This window comes from Galeopterus variegatus, unplaced genomic scaffold, assembly GCF_000696425.1.
Source record: "Galeopterus variegatus unplaced genomic scaffold, G_variegatus-3.0.2 Scaffold545, whole genome shotgun sequence".
NCBI classification, from domain to species: Eukaryota; Metazoa; Chordata; class Mammalia; order Dermoptera; family Cynocephalidae; genus Galeopterus; species Galeopterus variegatus.
This window is the reverse complement of record NW_007726656.1, coordinates 63,091-89,582: the sequence shown is the minus strand read 5'-3', so window position 1 is coordinate 89,582 and position 26,492 is coordinate 63,091. Positions and strand designations below refer to the sequence as shown.

The 26,492-nt window shown below is 38.1% G+C and overlaps 2 protein-coding genes across 2 annotated transcripts in view; both read right to left on the bottom strand.

Annotated features, from left to right (window-relative positions):
* MLNR (motilin receptor) overlaps positions 1–1,020 on the bottom strand; it is a 4,271-nt gene extending 3,251 nt beyond the window's left edge. Inside the window, exon 1 of the mRNA XM_008569933.1 lies at positions 895–1,020. Within this exon, the coding sequence (XP_008568155.1) occupies positions 895–1,020 (126 nt within the window). The remainder of the gene's footprint in view (positions 1–894) is intronic.
* A 6,479-nt stretch (positions 1,021–7,499) lies between these two features.
* The window catches only part of FNDC3A (fibronectin type III domain containing 3A), a 74,078-nt gene continuing 55,085 nt past the window's right edge, over positions 7,500–26,492 (bottom strand). Inside the window, exons 16-24 of the mRNA XM_008569923.1 lie at positions 25,219–25,324; positions 24,953–25,128; positions 22,772–22,885; positions 21,901–22,050; positions 21,481–21,764; positions 21,177–21,389; positions 18,379–18,545; positions 17,300–17,427; positions 7,500–10,007 (exon numbers count right to left, since the gene is read on the bottom strand). Coding sequence (XP_008568145.1) covers positions 9,693–10,007; positions 17,300–17,427; positions 18,379–18,545; positions 21,177–21,389; positions 21,481–21,764; positions 21,901–22,050; positions 22,772–22,885; positions 24,953–25,128; positions 25,219–25,324 — 1,653 coding nt within the window. The 3' untranslated portion in view covers positions 7,500–9,692. The remainder of the gene's footprint in view (positions 10,008–17,299; positions 17,428–18,378; positions 18,546–21,176; positions 21,390–21,480; positions 21,765–21,900; positions 22,051–22,771; positions 22,886–24,952; positions 25,129–25,218; positions 25,325–26,492) is intronic.

Sequence of the window (26,492 nt, the reverse complement as noted above, 5' to 3'; positions counted from 1 at the left end):
GTTCCGTGCTGCTCCCGCGCGCCTCCCGCTCCACCCACCGCTCCACTGGGAGGCCCAGCGCAGGAGCCCCGCCACGGCCGGGAAGCTGGACCCGGCGCAGAGCGGCCGCTTTTGACGGTCGGGTACACAGGGGCCTTCCTAGTTACCCGGCCGGCGGGTGGCTGCGTCCTGACGGGGGGCGGGGTGGGGTGGGGGCTCCCAGTGGTTACCAGGAAGCCGCGAGGCTAAGTGGCAGGAGAGGAGGCTAGACCGGAATCTAGAGCCCTCCCGGTTCTAGGCCTGGCTGTAGGACCAAGAAGCTGTGTGACCCAGGGCTAAGTAGTTGTTGACCTTGCACCAGCCCAGTTCTGCTCTTGTGTAACTTCGTGACTGGTGGTGGAAGGGGGTCGCGCACATCACTGAACCAGATAAGTTCAAGGATTCCTGAAACACGCGGACGTGAGGTGTCTGCTCATGATAAAGAACAAGACTCCTAAGTGTACGTTACATGTACACTGGGATACTTTCACACATCATATGTTCTTATAAACTTAAGAAACCAGCCTATTTGACAACACTGGAAAGAACGAAAATTTGGGAAAAAGGACTATAACTGATGTGTGAGTCACTTCACTGTGATCTCGATGACAACAGCTGACACTTATGGAGTGCTTAGGGTGGGTCTGCCCTGCGCTTGCCACTTCGTCCTCATGTCCTTAGGAGCTCGGTTGGCACGTGAACAAAGCAGGCCTCGCTTGGGATCAAAATGCAATAAGGGACGGGCCTCATCCCAGACCCCGCAGGCCTGATGTCCCACCCCAGGGCCCAATTCCACCCCCTTAGGCAGTCTCCCCCCAGTCTGTCCTCACCCAAAGCTGCACAATATTGCTCTTGAGCTCTTCTGCCAAGTCCTACCTTTCTTGTGTGGGTGTACACATGGCTAGCAGCTTTTTCACCCATCCCGTTTTGGCTTAAATCCTCAACCTTTTCTCCCAAATTCCCTTCTTTATGGATCTGAAACCTGGCTCCGCCTTGGAACATGCTTCCCCTGCAGGCCTTTCTCACATGCAGGGACCATGGGCTTGGAGAAGTACCTGTCATCTTCCTCATCATTGCTATTTCCAGCTGTCCTAAAACCTCCCTTTGAGTCTCACTTCATCAGATGCCACCCTCTGCAGTCCCCACCGCATCACTACCTGCATTCCCTGAAGGTTTGGTGCCTCCCCATCTCTCTGGAGCGCTACACCTGGTAAAAGTCACACCCACTGGCTTGAGTCGTGCAATGCCTTAGCCTCTCTTTGTTGGATTCCTTCTCTTTATGATCCACCCCATCTCAGCCAGCGCTCCTGTGACATACCTTACACCTTACCATTCCCAGGACCCGCCAGCTCTCTGCCATCTCAGTTTTGGTGGTCCCTGTTTCTCACCTGCACCCCCTCTTTCGAGCTCACTTTCCCTAGTACCTCAGCTCCTGTAATCCTTCAGCCCCACTGGGACCTCCATCGGTTGCTCCTCCTACCTTTTCCTTGTCCCTCACCTGCCCCACATCCTCACTTTCCTCCTCTGCCCAGCTTCAGTTCCATGTGCAGTCACAACCACTGCCATGCAGACACCCTCGACTCCCTTGCTGCTTTCTCCATTGTCCTTGTCCACTTAGCCAGAGCACAATCACCACACTGGTCAAGCTGAATTCTCTCCTACACCCTGCCTGCTCCCAAACAGCTGTTGAGTTGTGTCACTTGAAATGCACAACCTCTGGCGGGGTGCTGGGTTCCTCCTGGCCATCCAAATACCTACCCCACCTCACTGATGCCCCACCCTCCAGGAGAATCTTTTATGCATCCTCCTCTCTCCTCAACCCAAGACCTCCTCCCCCATCCTTGCTCTCAGCTGCTGACTTTGTGCCTGTTTCTCTGGCAAATTAGAAGCAATTGGAAGAGAACTTCTGCACCCCCACTCTGCTCACCTCCCCTCCTCTCCCCCCTGGGCAGATGAATGAGTTGGTACTTGTAGCTGAAGCCAGCACTGCCCCTGAAACACCCCATTCACCTCCTCAAGGACATCACTCTATCACTTCTCTTTTCTCTCTTCTGGATCATTTCCATGTTTTCAGCAAAACTCCTGAGAAGAGTTTCTGAATCACTGTCTCCACTTTGTCTCCCTCCTGCCCTCCCTCCTACTCCCAGGCAACGTAATTTCTTCATCTACACTGTAGTTGATCTGAGTTTCCCTCGAGGTCTCACCTGCTGGGTAGCAAGAGAAAATTAAAGATGTGGTCTGAGTAAAGCATAGTCCAATCTGATCCCTTCAACAGGCCCTCGAGGTAGTGTTCAGTTCTCACCAGTAACGTGTCTTTCCCCAAGTAGACTCAGGTGTATGGACGGGGAGGGGGGTGTCAGGTGGCTTAAAGCTCCTTGTGAAGAAGCTAGCAGGGAGACGGGCACCTAACTTTGTGCTGTTTCCTGGGGTGGCACGGCTGGCATTTGATAAACTCCACTTCGATGTCCCTATGCCTGGTCATTAACTACTCTGCTAGCCTTGGAGGCAGAGGTCTGCAGCTAGTGAACATTGTGGTCCCTTTCTTTGGCTCAAATGATGACCCTGGGAGCACTTGACATCTTCCCCTTGACTCTCATGGGCTGTGGACACTTCAGTCTCTTTCACTTTTTCCATTCTGCTCTGTGGCAATGGCCCCCCAGCCTCTGCTGAAGTCCCCCTTGCAAGGTTCCCCACCACCTTGACGGCTCCAAGGTGGGTTCACTGGGTCTCAACTCAGCCATGCAGGCTCAGCATGCTGACTGTACCTTCTCCCTCTCTGACTAGTCTGTATTACTCACTTCCATTCAGATGCTCCCTTTCTCTGTCGTATTTTCTCCATAGAGCTGATTGTCAACTGACATACTATTTAATTTACTTAGCTCTTTGTTTATTATCTGTCTCTACATCTTTCAACATTATGTGCACTGGGAGGCAGGGCTTTAATATGTTGTATTCACTGCTCTTTCCTAGTGCCTAGATCAGTATCTGGCACAAAGTGAGAATTTAATAAATATTTGTTAACTCAGGGAATGAATAAGCTTCTGCAGAACCAGGCACCATTATTTTCTGTACAATTCTCAGCAGTTAGGAACAGTACTCTGATGGTGCTGGGCGATCAGTAAGTGTTCACTGATAATCTAGTTCAGGATGGAGCACTGATATGGAGAGGTGGGTTCGTGGCGGGCTTTTTCAATAACATTGCTACGTTGAGGTTCAAGGGTGTATCTGAGCCCTGGTTATAATGGCTTGGCATTCCATGTTTTAGGAAGAAACGGGACCAGATATCTGGAGTACTGCCCAAATCTTTTTTTTTTTTTTTAAAAAAGAGATCACTCAGACTGCATCCTCTTCACCTTACTCTCCTGAAGGAAGAGAACGATCATCGAAGGCAAGTGGCAAGAACTGGCCAAATCTGTTTTCTGCTCTGTTTTTGTAGTCATTCACCAGCTTCCTGACTTCCTGTTTCATCTAAGAAGGTCTCAGGAGACCAGGAGTGTGCACAGCTTTCTCCTCTACCCTGGGAGTACCTTTCCATCTGGTACTCGTGTTGGGCAATAGTGGCCCTGGGTCCCTGGGAGCAAGAAGTTGGTGTTATCAATGGCCCTTAGCCTCTGGCTAGAAGCCTCACAGTCTGGCCTTTGGCAGGCTGGGATGTCCTGCATAAAAATAAAACTAATACTTACTGAGTGCAAGGTGCTTTATAGAGTTTGGATGTGTTGTCCCCTCCAAAACTCATGTGGAAATTTGATCTCCAGTGTGGCGGTGTTGGAAACTGATGAGTCATGGGGGCGGATCCCTCATGAACGGATTAATGCTCTCCCTGGGGGAGGGGGGATTAATGAGTGAGTACTCGCTCTATTAGTTCCCGTGAGAGCTTGTTGCTTAAAAAGACCCTGGCACCTTCTCTCTCTCTCTTACTTCCTCTCACCATGTGATCTGCTTGTACCCGCCGGCTGCCTGCCGCTTTCCACCATGAGTAGAAGCAGCCTGAGGCCCATGCCAGATGCAGCTGTCCCAGAATCGTAAGCCAAATAAACCTGTTCTTTGTAAATTACCCAGTCGCAGGTATTTCTGTCATAGCAACACACAATGGAATGAAACAGTGCTGTTCCAAGTACTTGCATATCTTAACTCATTTAATTCTCAGCAACAGCATTATGAGGGGGGTCCTTTTAGTATTTCCATGTTGTAGATGAGAAAACCAAAGCACAGAGAAGTTATCCAGGTCAGTGGGGCAGCCAGTAAGGGCGGTGCTGTTCATTTCCAGAGTCCATGGTCATAACCACCATGCTGTGTGGCCTCTTGCTGTGTAAACCATAGCAGTACTAGCTATGGAGAGTGTTAGGTATCATCCAGATTCTTTCAGGAAAGTGTCTTCCACCTTGTATTCTAGAAACCATATTTTGTGGGCAAATGGAAGGATCTGGAAAGCTTTGAGATATAGGATATGTCCATAACTTGCAGTTTATCTGTTGAAACTTGTAAACACTCCATAGGTTTTACACTTTTCTCCACAGAAGAGCAGGATTGTGAGGCAGAGGTTGAAAAGTGGACACCTACAGCAATTGACACACATTTCATAACATTTTGAACCAACCCTTTATAATTGGGAAATGTCATGTAAAGTTCTAGATTTTCAGCATTGTCTTGCAAAATGAACTTATTGACTAGGTCAATTTTATTGACTCCATGATGTTCAGGATTCTCTAGTCGTGTGTTATCTGTATATCAGCTGTTAGGTCTGACATATTCCCTTTTTAAAAAATTGAGGCGGAAGGGCCGGGCCCGTGACTCACTCGGGAGAGTGCGGTGCTGATAACACCAAGGCCACAGGTTCGGATCCTATATAGGGATGGCCAATTAGCTCACTGGCTGAGCGTGGTGCTGACAACACCAAGTCAAGGGTTAAGATCTCCTTACTGGTCATCTTTATATAGGATTAAAAAAAAAAATTGAGGTAAATTCACATCATAAAATTTACCAGTCTAAAGTGAACAATTCTGTGGCACTTAGTGCATTCAAAATGTTGTGCAACCATTACCTCTGTCTAGTTCCAAAACATTTCCAGCACCCCAAAATCCCCATACCCACCGAGCAGTTACTCTCCATTTACTCCTCTCTCCAGACCTGGCAGCCGCTAATCTCCTTTCTGTCTCTATGGATTTACCTGTTCTGGATATTTCATAGAGACAGTCCACGACTTAATGATGGTTTGACTCTGATTTTCAACTTTATTTTTTTTTTTTCCTTTTTGTCTTTTTTCATGACCGGCAATGGATCGCAACCCTCAGTGTCGCGCCCGTACCGGCCCGGGACCGGCAATGGGATCGCAACCCTCAGTGTTGCTCCCTGCACCTCGCTCAGCCAGTGAGCGGGAACCGGTCTGTATGTGGGATCCGAACCCTCGGCAGGAGTGCCGCCGCGCTTCCCAAGCGGCGCACTGTAGCAGTGCGCCACCGGGCTGGCCCCTGATTTTCAACTTTATGATGGGCTTATCGGGGTATTAAATGCATTTTTGACTTAAAATGGAATCATACAATGTGTGACCTTCCATGTCTAGTTTTTCACTTAGCATGTTTTCTAGGTTTGTCTACATCATAGCTATATTCATTTTTTGAACATGTCAGCTTGTCTCATTTGTGGTAAGGGGCAATAAAGGTACTTTTGTCCTTAGATGAATATTTAAGAGGATGGGTTGAAATGGGAGCAAAATGGGAGTCAAAGTATCAGAGGATGAAATTCAAGAGGAAAGAAATTAGAACTTACTTAGTCTGATGTCTGATTTCTTTCTGTTCAGTCCTTAAGAGGGCTGTGGGTTGATATCAGTACATGCTTAGCACAATGCCTGGCATACAGGTAGTACTCAAATGCTATCATAAATGTAAATTAAAGCCAATTAGTACTACTTTTTATTTTTCTTAGAATTTAGGACTTCTGGGGGGGAAGATAGCAGAGGATAGTGGTTAGGTGTGGGAGCACTAGACCAATCATCTGCCTTCAAGTTCCAGCTCCATCGTTTATTAGCCATGTGACCTTTGGTAGAAAGCTTGACTTCTGTGCTGTGGTTTATACTTAATAAAGCAATTAGGAAAATTATATGAGATAACTAAGGTAAAGCACTGAACACAATGCCTAGGGCACATGAAGTGGTCAAGATAATAGTCATTATGATTTGAATGGGTCATGTGGCTTCAAAATCTGTCACTTTGAAAGCACTTTTTCTTGGCACACTTCCCATAGTAAATAGAAATGGCAAAATCATCTTGTTTATTACATGAGATGAAAAATAGCCAATATAACTCCTAAACATTTGAAGGTACCACTCTGGACAATGAGGATTTATTATAATCTTGGTTCTTCTATCAACTTTTTTCTTTGAATCTTTTCTCCCTCTTAAGAGCGTAAGGAGGAAATAATGAATAAACGAAAGGGTTACTCTCAAGGGCATATAAATTATCTTTAAAAGTGTGTATGAAAATAGAATATTTAAAGAAGGTTAAATGAGGCATCCTCATCACTTTTTGATGACAGGAAGTTAGGTTACAGAGTCACTGCTTGAAATTTGGGGACCCTTTTCTTTAAAGTCTGTTTGCCTCCCTTGAGCTACCGTATACATGGGATCCTCCTGTTTAGAATGGCGAGAAGCAAGGTATTTGTGTTGGGAACCAGCCCGTAGAATGCTCAAATGTGTAAAATTCCTATTTTCAATGTATGAAGAAAAGATAGAGGTGACGTGAAATACTGTAGTATAACATTCTTTTCAAGGCTGGACTCACACTTAGTTGCTTCTATGGAGTGGTTTCTACATTCAAAACATCTCCCCTTTCCCACCCTGACATTTTAAACTTTATTGCGATACCTGCAGTTGTGGCAATTAATAGATCCACTTGGATTTTAAAAGCAATGAATCCTCAGGAGGAGGTCTGTGGGATGGAAATTTTAATGAAGGATGAGTGAGGGGGAATTTTGAATTTATTGGTGCAGGGCAGACCCAGCAGTATCAGTAACAGGAAGGTTCGGGGCCCCTGGAGGTGGGAGAAAGAAGAACTAAGAACAGGTAAAGAATGCATGAAAGGTGAGGAGAGGTTAGAGATTTTCTTTCCAATTGGAAGTTTATCTCAGACTCATCTTATTCTTTATATAAAGAAAGCAAGATATTTAATGAATTACACACAATCAAGCCACCAGGATAAAACTTCTATTCTTTAGTCTACTGTTTGTTTGGTTTTTTTTGGCAGCTGGCCGGTATGGGGATCTGAACCTTTGACCTTGGTATTAATCAGCATCATGCTCTAACCAAGTGAGCCAACCAGCCAGCCCTCGTTCTTTAGTCTAATGGACCTTAGCTGGGTCCTCTCATGTTGAAGATTTGAATACTGTTGGGAAAATTGTTTTAAGCCCATTGCAAGAGGTGAGACCTTAGCATTTCATTTTCTTAAACAGGCAGCAAATAATAAATGTATATGAATACAATAAACATATCTCAAAAAAGAATGATATAACTTTTATTTTCCATGGATTTTAAAGATACTTTTGCTACATAGTTCATGTATTTTTATGAGATATTTTTTCATTTGTATGAAGATCAACCTTATACAATTTTAAAGTGATATGTTTGGTAGTGTATCTATAATCTTTAAAAAGTTTAGAGTTTTTGGAATGTACAGTATATGAGGTAAAATCAAGATTACATTAAAAATTGTTTTCTCTTCTGCACTAATTTTGCAGTGAGGCTCACATGGCAAGAACACTATTAAATGACATTTACTATCAAAAATAGGAGGTTCATTTGAATTACTATGAAAAACATAAGCCACTGTAACTTGCCACAGTGGCACACTTTACCATTTTAGACATTCAACTATATAGAAATCTCTGGGCTATTACACTCAAACTTATTTGTACTGCCAAATGTGGCACTTTTAAGAAGATTAGAAAACAATTGCAATCACTGTTGTTTTGGGGGAAGGTTATCACCCTATACCTATGAGATTAAAATTTAAATAAAATGTAAACATACAGTGTATTATAGTGACAGGTCATTCTTTCCACTTGGAAAGGCCAAGTTTATCCATTTCTTTTTTGAACAAATGTTAATGTTTTTTCTACAGCATGAATCATTTGACATAAAACAATTACAATACATGCCCATTCTATTACAAGCGAAATTCTTCAGAGATCTTCAAAGCACAAAACATACGTTCGTTTTTTTCAAAGACTGACAGAAGTGCTTAGTAATCACGAAAATGCTAATCTCAGCAACTAAAGATTAGTGATTCACTATCCTAAAATTCATATAATAAATTAAAAAAGCTAGTTACAGGTGTTTTACAGATAACAGATGTGATAAAATAAGAACTTTAGATAGTTTCATTATAAACCGTATTATTACTGGCAGTCATCGACATCTAGGCAAGATGTACTATGTGATACGTGACAAAATTGAATCTGATCATCCAATAACTCACAAATGCAAGCTCACAAAACATTAATGAATTATGCAATTGCAAAGTGCTCTAATGCAACATTAACCACATGCAACCCACAATTTGGAACAGTATCCAAACAGACATTATACACTAAACATTAGTTTTTCAAGAAAAAAAGCAGCTTGAAGATTACTGGTGCAAATTAATTTTGTCTTCAGATTTGGTGCCCCAAACAAAAAGGTTAGGTTTATGAATTCTGATGGTGATGGCAGTAGTTATGGGAGAAGCAGCAAAGACTTATGAGAGTTCTTCAAAATTAGCCCATACCAGACCAGATAGAGTGTATGTATGTGTCTATATATATATTTCTACACTGGGTATGTATAGTTTATATATATGCCATATATGTATGGGTATGTTCTTATACACATACATATAGTTCAAAGGCTCAAAACACAGAAGCCATTTAAGTTTGAAATGCAGAGTTGGTTTTTATGATCACTTTTTAAAAAGTAACTATCTAAAAGCCCTCTGTCCTTCACCATGTTCTCAAGACCTGAAGAATTACTTTTTGAGTAAACGGTTAAAATATTTTTCGGCCAAGTAAACTGCCTGTGTTTTCTTTAAGTGACTTATCTGTGAATTCATGAATATATATTTGTAATGAAGAACTCCACATTTATCAAACAAAAGCTTCCTTTTTCATATATATATTCTTTCATCCAGTTTTTGTTTGTTAAGCCCCTCCAGTTATTCATCATAATTCCACTTACCAAATAATTAAGACAAATGAGGAGGTAGAAATACGCACTAGGTTGCTTTCACAGCATCAGACTTTAACATTTTTATATAGCATTTTAGTGTAAATTCTGTTCATTCTGAATTTTTCACTTGGCAATAATCTTTAAAGAAACAGATCAGGTTGTTACTGTTACACTCATGTTGACTGGTCAAAATACCAATTATAAATTGTTGCCTCTTAGGAAGTTTGTTCTACAAGAAGCCATGTTAAAAAAAAAAGAAAAAAGCCCCAATCAAACAAAAATTGATTATTTCTGTGGCTTGCATTCTAATAAAGTGCCAGCCTCTACCTAACACTATAAGCACTGAAAATGGCAAAAATGATATGCTATAGTCTTAATGCCAGTGCTAAATACCACTGTTTTTGTAAAAGCAATACAGAAATTAATTTTAGTACATGACAAAATTAAATGTAATACAGCGTTAAAAAATAAAGTTCTACTTTCACTTGATTACAAAGTACTGAATGATAAAGGCAATCAAAATTGAAAAGAAAGCAAACAGTACAAGGATGACAGCGGCACACTGCTCGTCACTAAGTGCCTGCCGGGTCCTTGTGCTTTCTACAGTGTCTCTGTTGGTGCTGGCTGGTGGTTCAGTCCTCTGAGAGATGAAGAGCACTGTGGTACTGTAGGGACCTACTAGGTCCTGGTGCCCCACAGGGTCTTGGCACTGGCGAATGGCACATGCACGGAAGCGATATTCACAGTTCAGCTGAAGGCTGGAATACCGGAATGAAGAGTCGGGACCTTTGTAAATCTGTTAATAAAATATTAGAAGGAAGATTTATGTATGAAGGCCGGACAGAAAATGTCTTAAAACTGGTTAGTTTTAAAATTATTTTTGATGTGAAAGCTAGCGAATGCCATTGATTCTGTCTTTTAAATCATTAGTACTTATCTATCTGCTGCTTAAGGGCAGAAATGTGAAAAGCGAGGAAGTGAGGTCTCCTCTCAGAGAGCTTACAGATGAGTTAAGGAGTAGAGATGTGCCCCAAAGCAGCCAGAGAGCAAGCAAAATCAGCCCTCAAGCATTCTCTGCTTTCCTCCAATGTAAGAAGTCATTTTTTTGAGAAATCATTCTGAGAGGAGGGACAGTGTCTACTCTTGCTCCCCCCAATTATCCTTGCATAATTTGTCAATTTCAGACATATCTGTTGAATGAAACAACAAATGAATAAGGGGAACTTTCTATAGGTGTCTATGGCAAATCACTTTATAAACTTCAGAGAGGAGAGAACGCTTAGAATTACAGAATAGTGTCTTAAAACCTAACTCCTCCTCCATGCCTTAGAAGGGAAATAAAAAGAATGAAATTCCATGGATTTTCAACGGAGTGTGCTAGTGATTAAGAAGATATATATTACTGGAACTGGTCACTGGTGGGGTCCAAGCTCTGCTCTACCACTTCAAACTCCATGTGATTTTAGACTCATTACCTTAGTACAGTGGGCAGAACTGTGGTTAACTTGTATGGTGATGAAATGGATTAATACTGTTAACACACTCAGCACAGTGCCCAGCATACAGTGAGTGCTTAATACATGGAAGCTATCATTTCCATTAATAAGCCCCTCATCTCACTCTATAAATGAAAAAACCAAGGCTCACAGAGTTAAGTGACGTCCCTCCTGAGCTCTTCCAGTTAGCTGGAAGGCTACAAGTCAGATCAACCACTTATTGGGTTGGCATTCTTTCAAGCATTTTTATTTGCCTCAATTTTATGTGTTGTAAATCTAAATTTTTACATATTGGTTTACTCTTGAAGAAGCAAGGTAAATCTGTTTTTTGTCTCCAGAATCCAGCATATAGTAGATACTTAATAAAAGGTCACTAGATTAGTGAATTACTGACTGACTATAAATCAGAATGTAGATGCTGAGGAGATATATAAAGGAACTTTTATTGAAGGAAGTAAGACTTAAGATGAATCTTAAAGAGAATGGTAAATATACATGAGTCCTAAGGATGCAGATGAATGGTTCAGCGAGTAGGAGTATAGAAATGATCCATGTCTGGGAGATGGTAAAAGGATTAACTTAAATAAAACAGAAGGTTGTATTAGAAAGCAGTACAAAATTGTACACACAATGAAGCCAACTTAGTAAAAACAAAGAAATATGTATTTGTCTTATGGATATAATGGGTAACTTTAATTTTTATCTTTAAGCTTAATTTTCTATGTCTCCAAATAAACATGGTAATATTACAGTTAGGGGAAAAAAACAAACAAAAACCCTCAATGAATGGCATAAGGGTGAAAAGTGAAGAGATCTGGTCGAGAGAGGAGGAATACATTAATTACACTAGTTAGAAGTTTAGGTTTAATTCAAAAGGGGCCATTTTGGTTGTGTGACATTAAAACAGTATTTAAAGAATCCTGATCATGAAGCTGTATGAGGGACTGAAGGGGGCTGGGTAGGACAGGTGCTCTAGCTGTATATAAATATAAGGTCATGAGGCCCTGGTGTAGTTTTCATGGATCTAAAAATGAGTTTTAAAAAAGAATTGGTAGGCAAAAAAATTAAATAAAAACTATTTCAAGAATTTAAAGCTGAGGTCCAAGATGATATTGGTGCCCAACTGCATGACACTGATGGAGTCAGGAAGAAATTGTGGAGATTGGGAGAGAAGATAAGATCAAGTCCTCTATTTTGTGTTTCAGAATGTTGGGAGAATATCTAAGCAGGAAGACATCGTCTAATTTTTTTTTTTTTTCTGGGAAGATATCTTATAGGTAGCTATAAATACAGGACTGAAGAAAACAGATTACCTTGCTAAAGCTAATTTAAGAAGGTTTATATATCTAAAGAGAAGCTATTCAAATAAGCTTCAAGCTTGCTATGAGATGGTTTAGGTTTTAGAATAATAAACACGAATTAAAATGAGTAACACTATCTCCATCCCCTGCCATTACATATTTAACCTTAACAGAAGAGTGAAAGTAAAAATTCTCAATTCATACATTTTTTGGCCCTTAGCTATTGTTCACAGATAGTAAAGTTTGTACATGTTCAGTTGGCCAAGAACTTTCAAATAGTTGCCAACTGCCACAGAATTTTGTAGGAAAAACTGTGAAGAAAATAACAAGTGAAGAACTGGGGCCACTAAAGACGAATCTAGTGTCTTACCTATCTTATCTCTAGCTCTACATTCTAAAAACCTATTTGGTTGGCAGAAAAATTTAATTTACCAAGTACTCATATTAAAATTCAAAATAGTCCTTGTTACATATCAAGGACAAGTATATATGTTTACTACCAAAGATAGCCACTTTTGAAGCTGTCATTACAGACAAAGGCAGATTTTGTTTATTATTATTTTCTGTGTACATTATATAACCATATATGATTTTGCAGTTAATAACATGCACAGAAAATATTACTTATAGCAGTAAGTATAAGATAATGATTTTAGCAATACATTACTCTTGGAATGAGTGCAGACTTAATTTAAATCTTTTCCTAAGATATACTGTATTATGCATTAGATTCCATTTAAAAATAATTATTTGTTATGACATAAGGCATATGTTGTCATAATTTGGCATGTATGGTCACATAATGTGATCCTTGTGTAATTTATGAACATATTATTGCAAATAAATCTATAGTAAGCAACATATGAAGAGAACAGTAAAAACCCTAAAAAACAACTGAATGTAGAATTGAGGGCACCACTCACAGATCTTCAGGTTTATTAGGTCTGCAGGCCACTCTGAGAAACACTGTTCTTGAGAATCTCAGTTCAGAAATTTAAGAAAGGAGTTGTACAGGATACCCAGATAACTGATAAAACATTATTTCTGGGTGTGTCTGTGAGCGTGTTTGTGGAAGAAATGAGCATTTAAATCGCGAACTGAGTAAAGACTGCCCTCACCAATGTGGGTGGGCATCATCCAATCCACTGAACATGTGAATAGAACAAAAAAGGCAGAGGAAGGGCAAGTTTATTTTCTCTGTTCAAGGGGTAACATCCATCATCTCCTGCTCTCGGACAATGAAACTCCTGGTCCTCGGGCCATTGGACTTCATTGCTGCCCCCCTCTCCCCCCTCTCTCAGGCCTTGGGGTTTGGATTGAAACTAACACCACTGGCTTTCTTCGACTTCAAGCTTGAAGATGGCAGACTGTCGGACTTCTTTGCCTCCATAATTGAGTAAGCCAATCCTCCACAACAAATCCCTTTCTATATATTTATATCTATAAATCCTGTTGGTTCTGTTTCTGTGGAGAACTCTCACTAAAAGACCTGCCATTGACAACAGTAATCTGATTTTGGATGGTGTGTCAAACGTTCCTCCACCCATCCCATGAACTAGGAGAAGCTGGTATTACCCCTTAGCTCTAAAGGTGGGTCCTGGTTGGCTTAAGCACTGGCTCAGTCATTGGTTCAGCCATGTCTTTGAAATCCAAGTGCTTTCATTTCCTTGAATGTGAATGAGTAAGTTACCCACTGCTAAGGGCAGCCACTGAAGACTGTGAGAGAAACCACATCCATAAGGTGAACTGCTGGATCAACCAATCCTGAAGCCTACCTACCTTCAGGTTTCTCCCTCAGAGTATTTATACTTCATTGTTTACAAGCCAGTTCCAGTCAGTTTTCTTTGGACATAATGAATTCTGAAACAAGAACCCCCTTACATACAGACTTCCAGGTGGGGTTGCTCTGCTTTCAAAGTGGCTCTACAGTCCCCCAATATTTTCCCATCACCTTGTTATACCATTTGAAATGTCATTTTTGGTTAAAAAGTACTTGCTTTGAAAACATATACAATTCTGAGAAGATTAAAGAGGTCAGAGACTCCTGACTTTTGGTATGTATTTTCCCAAGCAAATGTCTTCCTCTTAATGCCTAATCAGCTGTACAGTGCATAAAGGGATTAGAATGTGCGTGAAGGAGAAAGGTGAGAGTCAGAGGGAGAATGTAACTTTAGAAAATGGTAAGTTGAGGTGCTACCCAGTGAGGCACAGGGAAGCAAGAAGACACCAAGGGTGTGGGCAAAGCCACTGACTGATGAAAGAAGGATGAAAAAAGGGAATAATGCAAAGGAATCAATTTGTTCCTAAGACTGGAACGCAGGTCATAGGTACTCAATGCTGCCAGGCTAATTTGCTTCCAGATCGCCAATCCCGGCAACATTATAGGTTAAACAGAATTCTATAGGCTAGCCTAGAAACTCAACCCATCAAGACCTGGCCTCTTCCACTACTTACTACATTTTGAGCCCTACTCAAGTCACACTTGAGATTTCATGGTTCTCCCTAAGCTCTCCAGCCCCTCAAAAGACTTAAATGACAGTGCATTTTTTGGGAAATGTTCCTAAGTCCAGCTGAATTTAATCATTCCTTTTTATAAAGTAGGTTTTATCTTTATTATGACCTTTTGTTTGGCTATGCAAAGTATCATGATTAAATAACGTTCTTAAAATTAGAACAGTAACTATTAATAACATAGCCCCCCTATAATTCTTTATATATAGTATTTAATACATCTGTACTATAAATATCAAATAAATTACAAATAAAATATTAAATTACATGAATGAAACTGAACTCTTGAATAAATGGCCTTCAAACTTTTGGAATATAGCTTGCCAGTAAGTTGTAGAATTTTATATATATTTAAGAGATATAGATGAGCATATGAGGATGAAGTTATAAGGAAATCAGCATTTTAAGTTTTACAGCACGTTTATAATCTAAAGTAAGTATAAGTGATGATAGAGTTAATTTAGCTCTTACTAGAATTAGCACTGCTGTTTCATGTACTGATATAACCTTATCAAAATTCACATACTACTCAAATGTGGGGTCCCTATTTCCTTTAAACATGTAAAATTTGCTTCCTCAGAAGGAAACTGCTTATCTGTAAATTACATTTCAAATCTAATTATCATGTCAACGTGCACATGGCTTAATAAAGAAAAATAATCACATGCCAAATTTAATCTGACTTTCTGGGGCTTTTGTAATTTCAGTTAAGATATTACATTTCCATACTTAAAACTTCAAAGAAAAAAATTATATTTACATTGAAAAAACATTCTATTATTATTATTTTTAAAAATGAAGTATTTATTTAGAATGTGAAAAAAAAATCATTAAAAATAATTGCTGGTGGGCCGGCCCAGTGGCGCACTGTTACAGTGTGCCGCTTGGGAGCGTGGCGGCGCTCCTGCCGAGGGTTCGGATCCCACATATAGACCGGTTCCCGTTCACTGGCTGAGCGAGGTGTGGGCGCAACACCGAGGGTTGCGATCCCGTTGCTGGTCCCAGTCCGGTACGGGCACGACACTGAGGGTTGTGATCCGTTGCCGGACACGAAAAAAGACAAAAAGGGAAAAAAAAAATTGCTGGAGCTTGGAGATTCAGTTCTTTCTTCTAAGATTTCTTTAGGCAATTTCCAGAAATGCTTATGTAAGAATGTGTAGTTGTTGCAATCTGGCTTCCACTTGCCACCTAGAACATTCTACAACCATCAGCAATTCTCACCCCTCTCCGGGGCATCATGGTTAATCTGACTCTGCATATTACATATTGATTTTATTGTTTATTGTCAGTCTTTATCAACAGAATGTCTTAAGCTTCTTGAGAGCAGTGACCTTGTCTTCTATGTTCACTGCCTTATACCCAGTGTCCAAAACAGTACTAGGCACAGAGGGGCGTACTATACATGTTTGCTTAATAAATTTTATCCCTTCCCCCAAAAAATAACTTGGAAAAAATAATCCCTCTTCCTCTCTCACTTTAGCCAATATCTCTATTCACTTAGCTCTGCTTTATTTTCTTTTAGCATTGTCACACTTTAAAACATTAGCTTCTCTACTTGTTTACTTGATTATCTGTGTGTCCTGCTAGGGTAGGCTCTACTAAGAATAGGAACAGCGTCTTGCTCTCCTAGAAAAACATTCTATTATTAATAGCTATAACAGACAATACTGGAATAAAACAGATGAATAATAGGAAAATATAAGATACAATGAAAACGCCTCAGGCTTAGCAGCCCTCAAAATCAAAATCAAGGAGGTTATAGCAAAAAGGGAAAATCAGATGAAAGTCCTATAGATAGATATTAGGCTTTTGAGTCTAAAAGTTTCTTTTTTATAAAAGTCATAACAAACATCAACAGCTCCCCACTCTACGTAACTGCTACTCATCCTCTACCAGGGAGCTATATTCGAAATCTCTTGGCCAGGAATGTGACACTTCCTCTAGGATTCCACAATAACTGTGTCTATTGTCAGATTTATAGCACTATTACAATTATGACTATTACTATTATGTTAAAAGCCTCCTTATTGGTCTCTTTGGTTTTGCTCATCCCACTCTAGTATTAACACTATAGCCAAAATGACCCTTGTGTCCGATCATGTGACTATTCTGGTCAAAATCCTCCATTGGCTTTTCATTTCACGTGGAGTACAAGCCACAGTACAGCCTATAATGCCCTCCGTGATCTCCATATCACCCACAGCCCCTTACCATTAACAACCTGATGTCACTGCTCCCTCTGCCCCAGTCATCTTGGCCTCCCTACTGGTCAAATTTAACAAGCATGTTCCTTCCTCAGGGCCTTTTCTCCCCATTTAACTTCCTTTGGATCTCTGTTCAAATGTTACTTGAGTGTCCTATATGAGATAATACTCACTGCCCTTCCTCCAGTACTTCCTATTCCCTTTACCCAATTTTATTTCTTTTTCATTGCACTTATAACTATCTAACATACCATATATATAGACATGTTTATTTGCTTTTAGTGTTTCTTTTTCCACCAGGATGTAAGCTCCATGGAGACAAAGACTTTCTGTTCAAAGCTGTATCCTGAGCACCTGGCACAGAGTTCAATGAATACTTGTCAAATGACTGAATAATCTGATCAAGTACAGTTCACACCCGAAAGCTTTTGAAATCCCGAGATCTTTGGAACACAGTTTGTATGAATAAATGTTTTTGAATTAGAAAGGTAAGATGGTAAAATCCTGTACTGAAAGTACATAAAAATAAAATGTTTATAAAAATATGTATCCAAAGAGTTATATCTTGGCACATACCTGTTTGAATTCTGAATCTTTTCCAACCATAACTTGAAGACTGTAAATAACTGGATCACCTTTCATTGGCTGTAAACACTCCCACGTAATTTCACAAATGTGATCATTTACTTTCTCTATTTTGGGGGCTGTAGGAAATGAATACAAATATAAATAAATAATCCAATTGGTTTTTAACTTGGCACATCACGCACACTTGTTTTAATTAAAATCAATAAGCCTTTAAAACCCAGCTTTAAACTTGAAATAAATATCGGTGAATTTTTGAAATATCCATATGAAGGGGTTAAAATCAGCAATCTTCTTAAGGCTAAGAGACACTAAACCAGATGCGGCAACAGAAAAAAATGACTCAGTGAAACTCATTTAATCAACAGTATTAAAAGAGTATTCAAGAAGAGTCCAGCTAACTACAAATGTGCTTAACAAATGATACTTTCAAGAACATGATCCAGGATATGGTACTAGAAGTCTTTGTAATTAGTCCTCAGAGTGCAATGAACTTCAGTATTTTTCACTAAATGCGTAACGTGCAATCCTTGCCAGGGTCCTTTTATAAGAAGAACCCCTCTGAAATTAATTTAAAAGATATATGTATATACAAATGTGTGTACATATGTGTATATGTGTGTAAATTTGATTGAAAATTCAAAGTTAACTAAGAATTTATTTGTTTGGCTTAACAGACTACCTGGATTTCCCCAAAGTCCAAATGAAATAGCAAAAACTCAAAACATTTAAACAACCAGAGTTTGTGATTTTTTTCTTTAACAATAGCAGAAATAGCAAATGACCCTAGTAGAAAACCAGCCTATGTATTCAATTCAGTATTTTTATGTTAGATTATTAAAATAATCAGTAACAAAAACCAGTTCTCGTCTGAGTATCAATGTATCAGATAAACAAGCTTTTATTACTGAGTAAAACTCCGAGTAGGTGGGCTCATCTACGTGATCTGTTATAACTGCTAGACACATACCGGAATACTGAATTTTAGTAACAGTAAACAAAGCACTTTATGAAATGTATTTAATATTAATTTACTATTAAAGAAAATAACTTCAGGATGTATAACTTACCTTTCAAGGCAGCTGGAACAGATTTTGGAGTAGTGAAAATATATTCTTGGGAGAGGGGACCTTCCCCAGCTTCGTTACAAGCTTGAATACAGAATTTATAGGATGTTGACTCATTAAGTCTTTGTACTTTGTAGGTATGACATGGTCCTCTGTACAAGGATACAAACCTAAAATGGAAATAACTCTTTATTAAATAAACCTTAGACTACCTTATAAAAAATGTTTGAAAAACTGCTAAAGAAGTACAGTTGGGGATATTATTTAGGAATAATAAGTTACTCCAAAAATTTAATGCCAGGAACAGTTTGTCACTCTAAATAAATCTCTATGGTTTTCATCAGATGATGAAAATCACAGAATTTGTAAATTTCCCAATTTGACATGGTTTCTTGAAAGTCTATTGCTAAATTTCACGTCTAGCCATCGTTATTGTTTCTTCTCAGGCTTCTGGTATAGCTTTGTTTCTGAATGCTGTCTTTTAACATACACATTTTTAAAGATACTCAGAACATCACAATTTTCATTATAAATTATTTCTAACTAAAGTCATACTCATATAATTTGTCAGCTATAGCATAAAACTGAGCTATGAAATTTCTATTCTAATCTTCCTTGTCTTTACAGGAAAAAAAAAGAATACTCAATTTTCAGGCATAATTTTAGCTGTCTTGGTGATGTTTTCTAAAGATTTGTATGAGAGAATATGCAATTTCCAATAAATTATCCACTTAAACTGTTCAATGGAAGTTTAGTATCATATACGCTTCACCTAATGTGTTATCTATAAGTTGAATATTTCCCAATACTTTTGATTGGCTGCTTTAAAATTTTTTGGAAATTGAGGATGAATAACGAATACTCATACACAGCTCACAGTCTGAAAACTGCAGTCAGGTTAAAAATGAAAAAAATATTTAAGGATCCGAAATAACAGTATTTCCAAGAAGCAGTAACGGACATGCCTTGCCTTTTAAACGTCTGAAACATTTTTTTGTAATGATAGGAAAAAAACCAGTGGTAAAACCACTGTTGAAAAAAGTTGAACAATGACAAAACCTGTGGCCAGAGAACAGCTAAAGTAGCATCTCACACCACTCCACGGCAAAGGTAAATGATTGTGAAAAATCAAAGGGGAAGGATAAAAAATCAAAGATATTAAATAGATTAAATTTATTAAATTTATATATTAAATTTACAGTATTGTAAAAGGTTTTAATTTCTTTATTTTCCACCAAAGGCCACAAACTATAGATGCTACAACAATTCTCTAGATGTTAGCTGAATATTAATTAAGTTTAAAGTTCTATAATATATTTATATTTACTAGAATCTTTATTCTATCATCTTTCAACCAAATACTAATTAGACCTGTTTCCAGTAAGCTTTCTTGCACTATACTTCAAATGAAAATGCTGGAAAAAGGATGAAAAAAATTTAAAGAATTAATTCACCCATATAGTAAAACATAAGTGGCTATACCAAAACCTTTTGCAAGAGAAAGAATCTCCTTTTAGAGATAAGGCTATAAAGAGTACATAAAATTCTGTCAAGAACAAAGGCATAATAAGTTCATAAGCATAGATTTTAGAAAATGATCCATAGTGGTGTTCTGTGTAATGTTCTCACTGGTGGTACAGTACACAAAATTATTTTGTAAGTTATTTTAAAAGTGGAAGTATTTCTGATAGTGAACATTCCATTACTGAATACTTGGTTAAGATAAAAACCTACAGTGCGCCGCTTGGGAGTGTGGCGGCGCTCCCGCCGAGGGTTCGGATCCCACATACAGACCGGCTGCTCACTGGCTGAGCAAGGTGCGGGTGCAACAATGAGGGTTGCGATCCCGTTGCCAGTCCCGGTCCGGTACGGGTGCGACACTGAGGGTTGCGATCCGTTGCCGGTCACGAAAAAAGACAAAAAGAAAAAAAAAAAAAAAAAAGATAAAAACCTAACAAAAAATAAAGTAAACTCTGGAAAAAACTGTTATTAGTATTCTAAATCCATCAGATAACGCAAATTATTTCTCACACTTTGAGGGAAAAGTAGAAAAATGAAATTCAAAATTATTAAAATACTAGAAGATTAACAGCTGTGGAGGGTTTATTTATTGCATTGTTTACATGGGATATGTGAATAAATAGCCCTAGTTTGACATCTGAATAGTTAATGTTACAAGTACTTTGAGTAACACTAATTCAAATGCATGATTTAGTGGGGTAGTATACAGCATGATATGTAGAAAACAGTACAACATATATATATGAAAATGTAAAAGACAGAGGCATAGATAAGAACCTGAATAAGAGGGACAGTAGCAAAGTAACTGGATAATTAATCACAGGATCTGAGATCTGCCAGTGAGGAACTGAACTGTATTCATTTAGTGTGCCAGCCCTGTGTCAGGGGTGTGGAAGAGATTGAGACATATAGTTCCTGCCCTCAAGGATCTCAGGCCTTAAACCAATCATAATCATTTACTGTCAAACTGTGTCTTGCCGGAAGTAAACATCAAAGAGTTTATTTTGTAGCCAAAATTAGGTTTCTTTTACTAGCAGGAGGAGTAAATGGTTAGAGAACCAAAGTACAGCGCACGTAATTTTTTCTCTTGGCATCCCACTCATAAATTAGAAACAGGAAATCTACATTGTATCTTCTGATATTCTGAAAACAACACACTTAAAAATTATTTCTTATGATGATCTTAACTCTGGTTTTGAAAACTTGCTTCTACAGTTTACAAAAATTTATATACTTAAGACCTAAGAAACTATATACAAAGAAACAATTATAAAACCTACCTTCCATTCTTATCCTCCATCTGAAGGTGGTATTGAATAGAATCTGTTGACAATGTCTTTGCGGTTCCTTCTCCCCATTTCAGCTTAAGGTTCTGGTGGCTAAAGGCAACACATTCCAGACGAGGTGGATCAGGAGGGAGAGGCTTAGTTTTTAATTTTATCATATGGCTGAAAGGACCAGCTCCAAGGCTATTCAAGGCTTGAATTCGTATTCTAAGTTTAAAAAAAAAAAGTTTAGCTTATGATTATTTTATTTAAGATGTCTCTCTAGTCTAGACAAAAATTAACATAGTTTTTAATGTACCTGTATATTGTATCTGGTTGCAAACTGTCTATAACATAGCTTGTAACCTTTCCCACTGTCAAGGGCTGTTTATCTCCATAGTCTATGCTGTAGGCGAGGATTTCTGAACCATGGTCACAAGGCTTTTCCCAGCTTATTGCAAGGCATGTAGAAGGTGAATAATGGGGATTTTCTATATCGTCATCACTTATTTCTTGAAGATAAGTCACAATGGCAGGAACTGATGGTGGAGTCACACAGGCTACTATTTCACTGAAAGGGCCTGCACCCACAATACTCAGAGCCTACAAATTAACAGAGCCTCCAAGTTAACAAAGACATGTTCTCACTGGTGATACAGTACACAAAATTGACTACGAAAATGCTAATGGAACTAAAAACTCTGGATAGAACAAGTGACAAGGAACTGATCACCTTTACCTGGACTCTGCAATAATAGGTAGTTGCTGGTGAAAGTCCTTTTAATTCATAATTGAGACCAGGCCCACAGTAACATATCTGCATACTTCCTTCAACTCCTCCCCACTCCAGTCGATATTCAGTAACATCTGTTCCATTATTCAAAGGAACCTTTAAATTAAGTAAAGGGTAAAGGTGTTAGTCTTGATACTGATTAGTTAGCTTTTAGGCACAAATGTTCTTTACCTGAGCATGTTAGAAACTGGATTGTTTTTAAATTTCTTTAAAATATTTAAGCACAACCGCAACTGTTCAATTTTACATTTTTATTCATTAAGACTACCTGATTTTAAGATTGGTCAAAAAGTATAATTTTGTTTTGAATTAGAAGTAGAAATATGACTAATAGTCACCTTAGAAAGAGTATTTTAAAGGTAAATTACTTGAAAATAATTCTATTAAGTAATATAAAATGTGAAACCATACAAAGACATTTTCTTTGTTAAATTTCAAAGGAAACTAAAAATGTAATTATCATTACTAATTATTACTATATACAATAAATACAATGGAGATAATAAATATACAGAAAATAGTATTATACTAATTCCTATGAATGTTTGTTCTCAACAGTAAGCTCACCAGCGGCTGAAAAGCCTTTGATAAAAGTATAAAGCGCATCACGAATAAGAGTCTAAATACTTTTAATGCAAATATACCTTACTCAAAAGCTGTAAAGAGGAAAAATAATTCACTCTTACCACATGAATTTAACTAGGAATTACTCTTTTGTATAATTTAGAAAATAAAAATGAATAGTATCTTTATTCGTTTATTTAAACTATTCTAATTACTTAAGAAAGTACATATAAGTCTATGGAAATTACAATACCTCCCAATTCACTTGTGCACAAGTTGCAGATCTGCATGTCACTTGAGGGGGCTTGCATTGATCTGGTGGTCCAGGGGCTGTAGTAACATCACATTTTTCTGAAAATGGTCCAAACTAGAAACACATATATAACCAATGGTTTTATTTTTCATCTTTAAATGCCCACTGATTGTTCATAACTCCATATTTAAAGATTCACTAATAATTAAGTACATCTTAGTCCTTCAAGATTAATTTGGCCATAATATAATTCTATAATAATTCATAGAAAGTAAAAAGATTTAATAATCGTGGAAGTGAAAGTGTGGGGAATTTTTAAGTTTCACTTACTATACATGTTGGGTTATCCACCACCCAAAATACTTGAGACTAGAAGTGTTTTGGATTTTGGATTTTGGAATATTTCATATACTTAATAAAATATCTTGGGATGGGATGCAAGTCTAAACACAAAATTTATTTATGTTTCATATACACCTTATACACATAGTCTGAAGGTAATTTTATACAATATTCTTAATAATTTTGTGCAAAGTTTGTATACACTGTACCATCAGAGAAAGCAAAGGTGTCACTATCTCGGCTACTCATGTGGACAGCCTGTGGTTTGGCATCACCATCATTTCTGACTGAATTTACATGCTACCAATAAGCAATCATTTTCTTACACTTATTCACATATAAGTACTTAACAGTAAAAAATATGACATACCATTAATACAGTGAAAATAATGTGTTCAGGGTTAACTAAGCAGCACAGCAGCATCACCAGAATATCTGTATCAGCTGTTAAAACAATAGCAACAACAAACAATGGCAGGCTTTTTGTATTTTTCAGATGTGGAATTTTCCACTTGTGGTGTCATGTCTGTGCTCAGTTTAAGTCATGGATTTTGAAGATCTTCAGATTTTGGATTTATTTTATTTTATTTTTTTAACATCTCAATATGCATTGTAGTTGATTTTCCAGATTTTGGATTTTTGGATTAGAAATGCTTAACCTGTACTTTTTTGACTGCCCCTTATTCCTTCATGAACTTGTTTTTGTAAGAAGGGCAGGGCATTAGGAAATTAGGTAGGTGGATGTTAGAAGAAATTACATGAGGAGAGAAGAAACGGATACCAATTAAAGGAATGGGAGATGGTAGGCATAATTTATACTTTAAAATCTGGAATAGCTTTAGAATAGTGTAAAATGTATATTCTCTGGAAATATATAAATATTTACTTAAGGTGATTTTGCCAATTACAAACCAAAAATGTAAATTAAGGTGTTAGCATTAAAGATGCTATTTCAGTGTACTGCAGCCTTGTGAGGCTGACAAGATGATAACTTCATAGAGAAAGGAATGACTTATACAAGTACTGCCAACAGAGTACATAAATTTGACATATAACAAATTTAAAAATAAGTTTACAGATATAAATAAAGAACTCAGTTGGAAAACAGGATATGAAATATTGTAGAGTTCACTAAAATCTGAAACAATGGAGAAGAGAGACATCAGTTTAATTTTGTGAAATTTTCATTATAGAACAGCTCAAAAAATCAGTGTTACTCAATTGAGGACTGCTTTGTCCTTAAGAAACCTGCTTTATTGCAAAGAGATGAGAAGTGTCATAGCTGAGTGGAAAGAGTCTAGATTATGACAAACCTGGGTTTGAGGTTTATCTCTATCACTTACTAGTTTGTGTGATTGTGGGCAAAGTATTTAGCTTTTCTGAGCCCTAGTTTCCTCAGCTGTAAAATGGAGATATAACCTATTTTGTCTGTTTTATGGAGTTGTATGAATATGTAAGAAATATTTTAAAAATCCACAAAAATCTAGAAATGCTTAAAATAAATTTTTTTTTCCTTAGGCAAAAAAATGAATCACAGTTTGCTTCTACTCTTAAGTTGACTAAATAAATCCTTTTAGCTCCACCCGAAAGGTAAACTTTAGCCCAGCTGAACTCCTAAGTGTCAAATATTCTAAGTGGGGTTTGAAAATACCATGATTCCATAACAATTAATTTGTGAATATGCTGACTTTCTCTCTTATTTACCAATGTAGGCTTATTAAAAATTATAAAATCTGGAGTCACATGTTGAAAGCAAAATGGTCAAGTAATGGATGTGATGATATATGTTAAAATGAAATACCACTGTGATTATAATTCAGTGAACAAGATCTTTCTTACCCCCATTTTGTTAGCTGCACGCAGTCTGAAGCTGTATGTCTTTCCAGGAAGAAGGCTGCTCACTGTACATTCTATTTCAGAACCTTGATAGACTTCTCTAGGTTCATCTTTTTCTACAGGAGACATTTCCACACCATAACAGGAAATGGGTGATCCACCATCAACCTGAGGGGGTCCTAAAAGTTGACAGATTTATACAATTTAACAAGATGAATACTTTTAGTTCTAACTTAATTATTATAATTTATTACCAAAATGGAAATTACCCCATCGTAACTGTATTTCTCTTGCTTTGGGTCTACCATGTAATCTGGGAGGGAGGCATGGGCCAGGAGGCACAGCTGGAGTCTGCACAAGTAAAGATTCAGAGACCTGCCAAAACAAAAGCAAAAACAAAACAAAAATGCCCCAAACTAAATAATCAGATTGCTTTTGGTAAAGGAAAATAATACAAACAGAAAGACTGTACCAATAATTTGAAATTGCACTTGACTATAACTGAAAAGGAATAAAGTTCTGAATAAAACTCAAATTTTTTATACACGAAATCAAGACACATACTATGAGGCTACTATATACAAAGCAAGTTAATGGAAAAAGAACTCCAACAAACCATTCCCTTTCTTTCCATAATGAACAACAAAAAAGCAACCTCCAACACAATTAATGGCAGTATTTTAGATCCTGTCTGAAGTGATATCCAAGTCTCCTCTAAGGAGAGATGTTTTAACATTCTTTAAATACCATTTGCCTTCTTTTTGGGAGGTTTAGACTTTTTGGCTGCTTTACTGTATACTGTATTTTATTTATTTATTAAACAAATCTTTCCTTACTTTCCATCTGAAAATAATTCTAAAATCAGCTAGGCTTTTCCAGGTATTTGGCACCTTTCTAGATATTTGGTATCGCTTTTAGTTTCTACGCCATGTTTTTTTAAAAAGTCTTTTGGTTTTACTTTAAAAGACATTTTCTGGACCGACCTGTGGCTCACTTGGGAGAGTGTGGTGCTGGTAACACCAAGGCCATGGGTTCGGATCCTATATAGAGATGGCCAGTTGGCTCACTTGGGAGAGTGTGGTGCTGGTAACACCAAGGCCATGGGTTCGGATCCTATATAGAGATGGCCAGTTGGCTCACTTGGGAGAGTGTGGTGCTGGTAACACCAAGGCCATGGGTTCGGATCCTATATAGAGATGGCCAGTTGGCTCACTTGGGAGAGTGTGGTGCTGGTAACACCAAGGCCATGGGTTCGGATCCTATATAGAGATGGCCAGTTGGCTCACTTGGGAGAGTGTGGTGCTGACAACACCAAGTCAAGGTTTAAGATCCCCTTACTGGTCATCTTTTGGGGGGGGGGGGAGTCACTCCTATTAAAAAACATTATAAATGTCTTATATATAATCAATGGCACACTTCAAGTCTATTTTGGTTACTGGGTCTGAAACAATAAAATAATGACCAACTTTTCTGAAATAAGTAAATATTAGGAACTAGGTTTAAATAGTAAGTGATGTTTTATGGTGTGTCTTGATACACATAA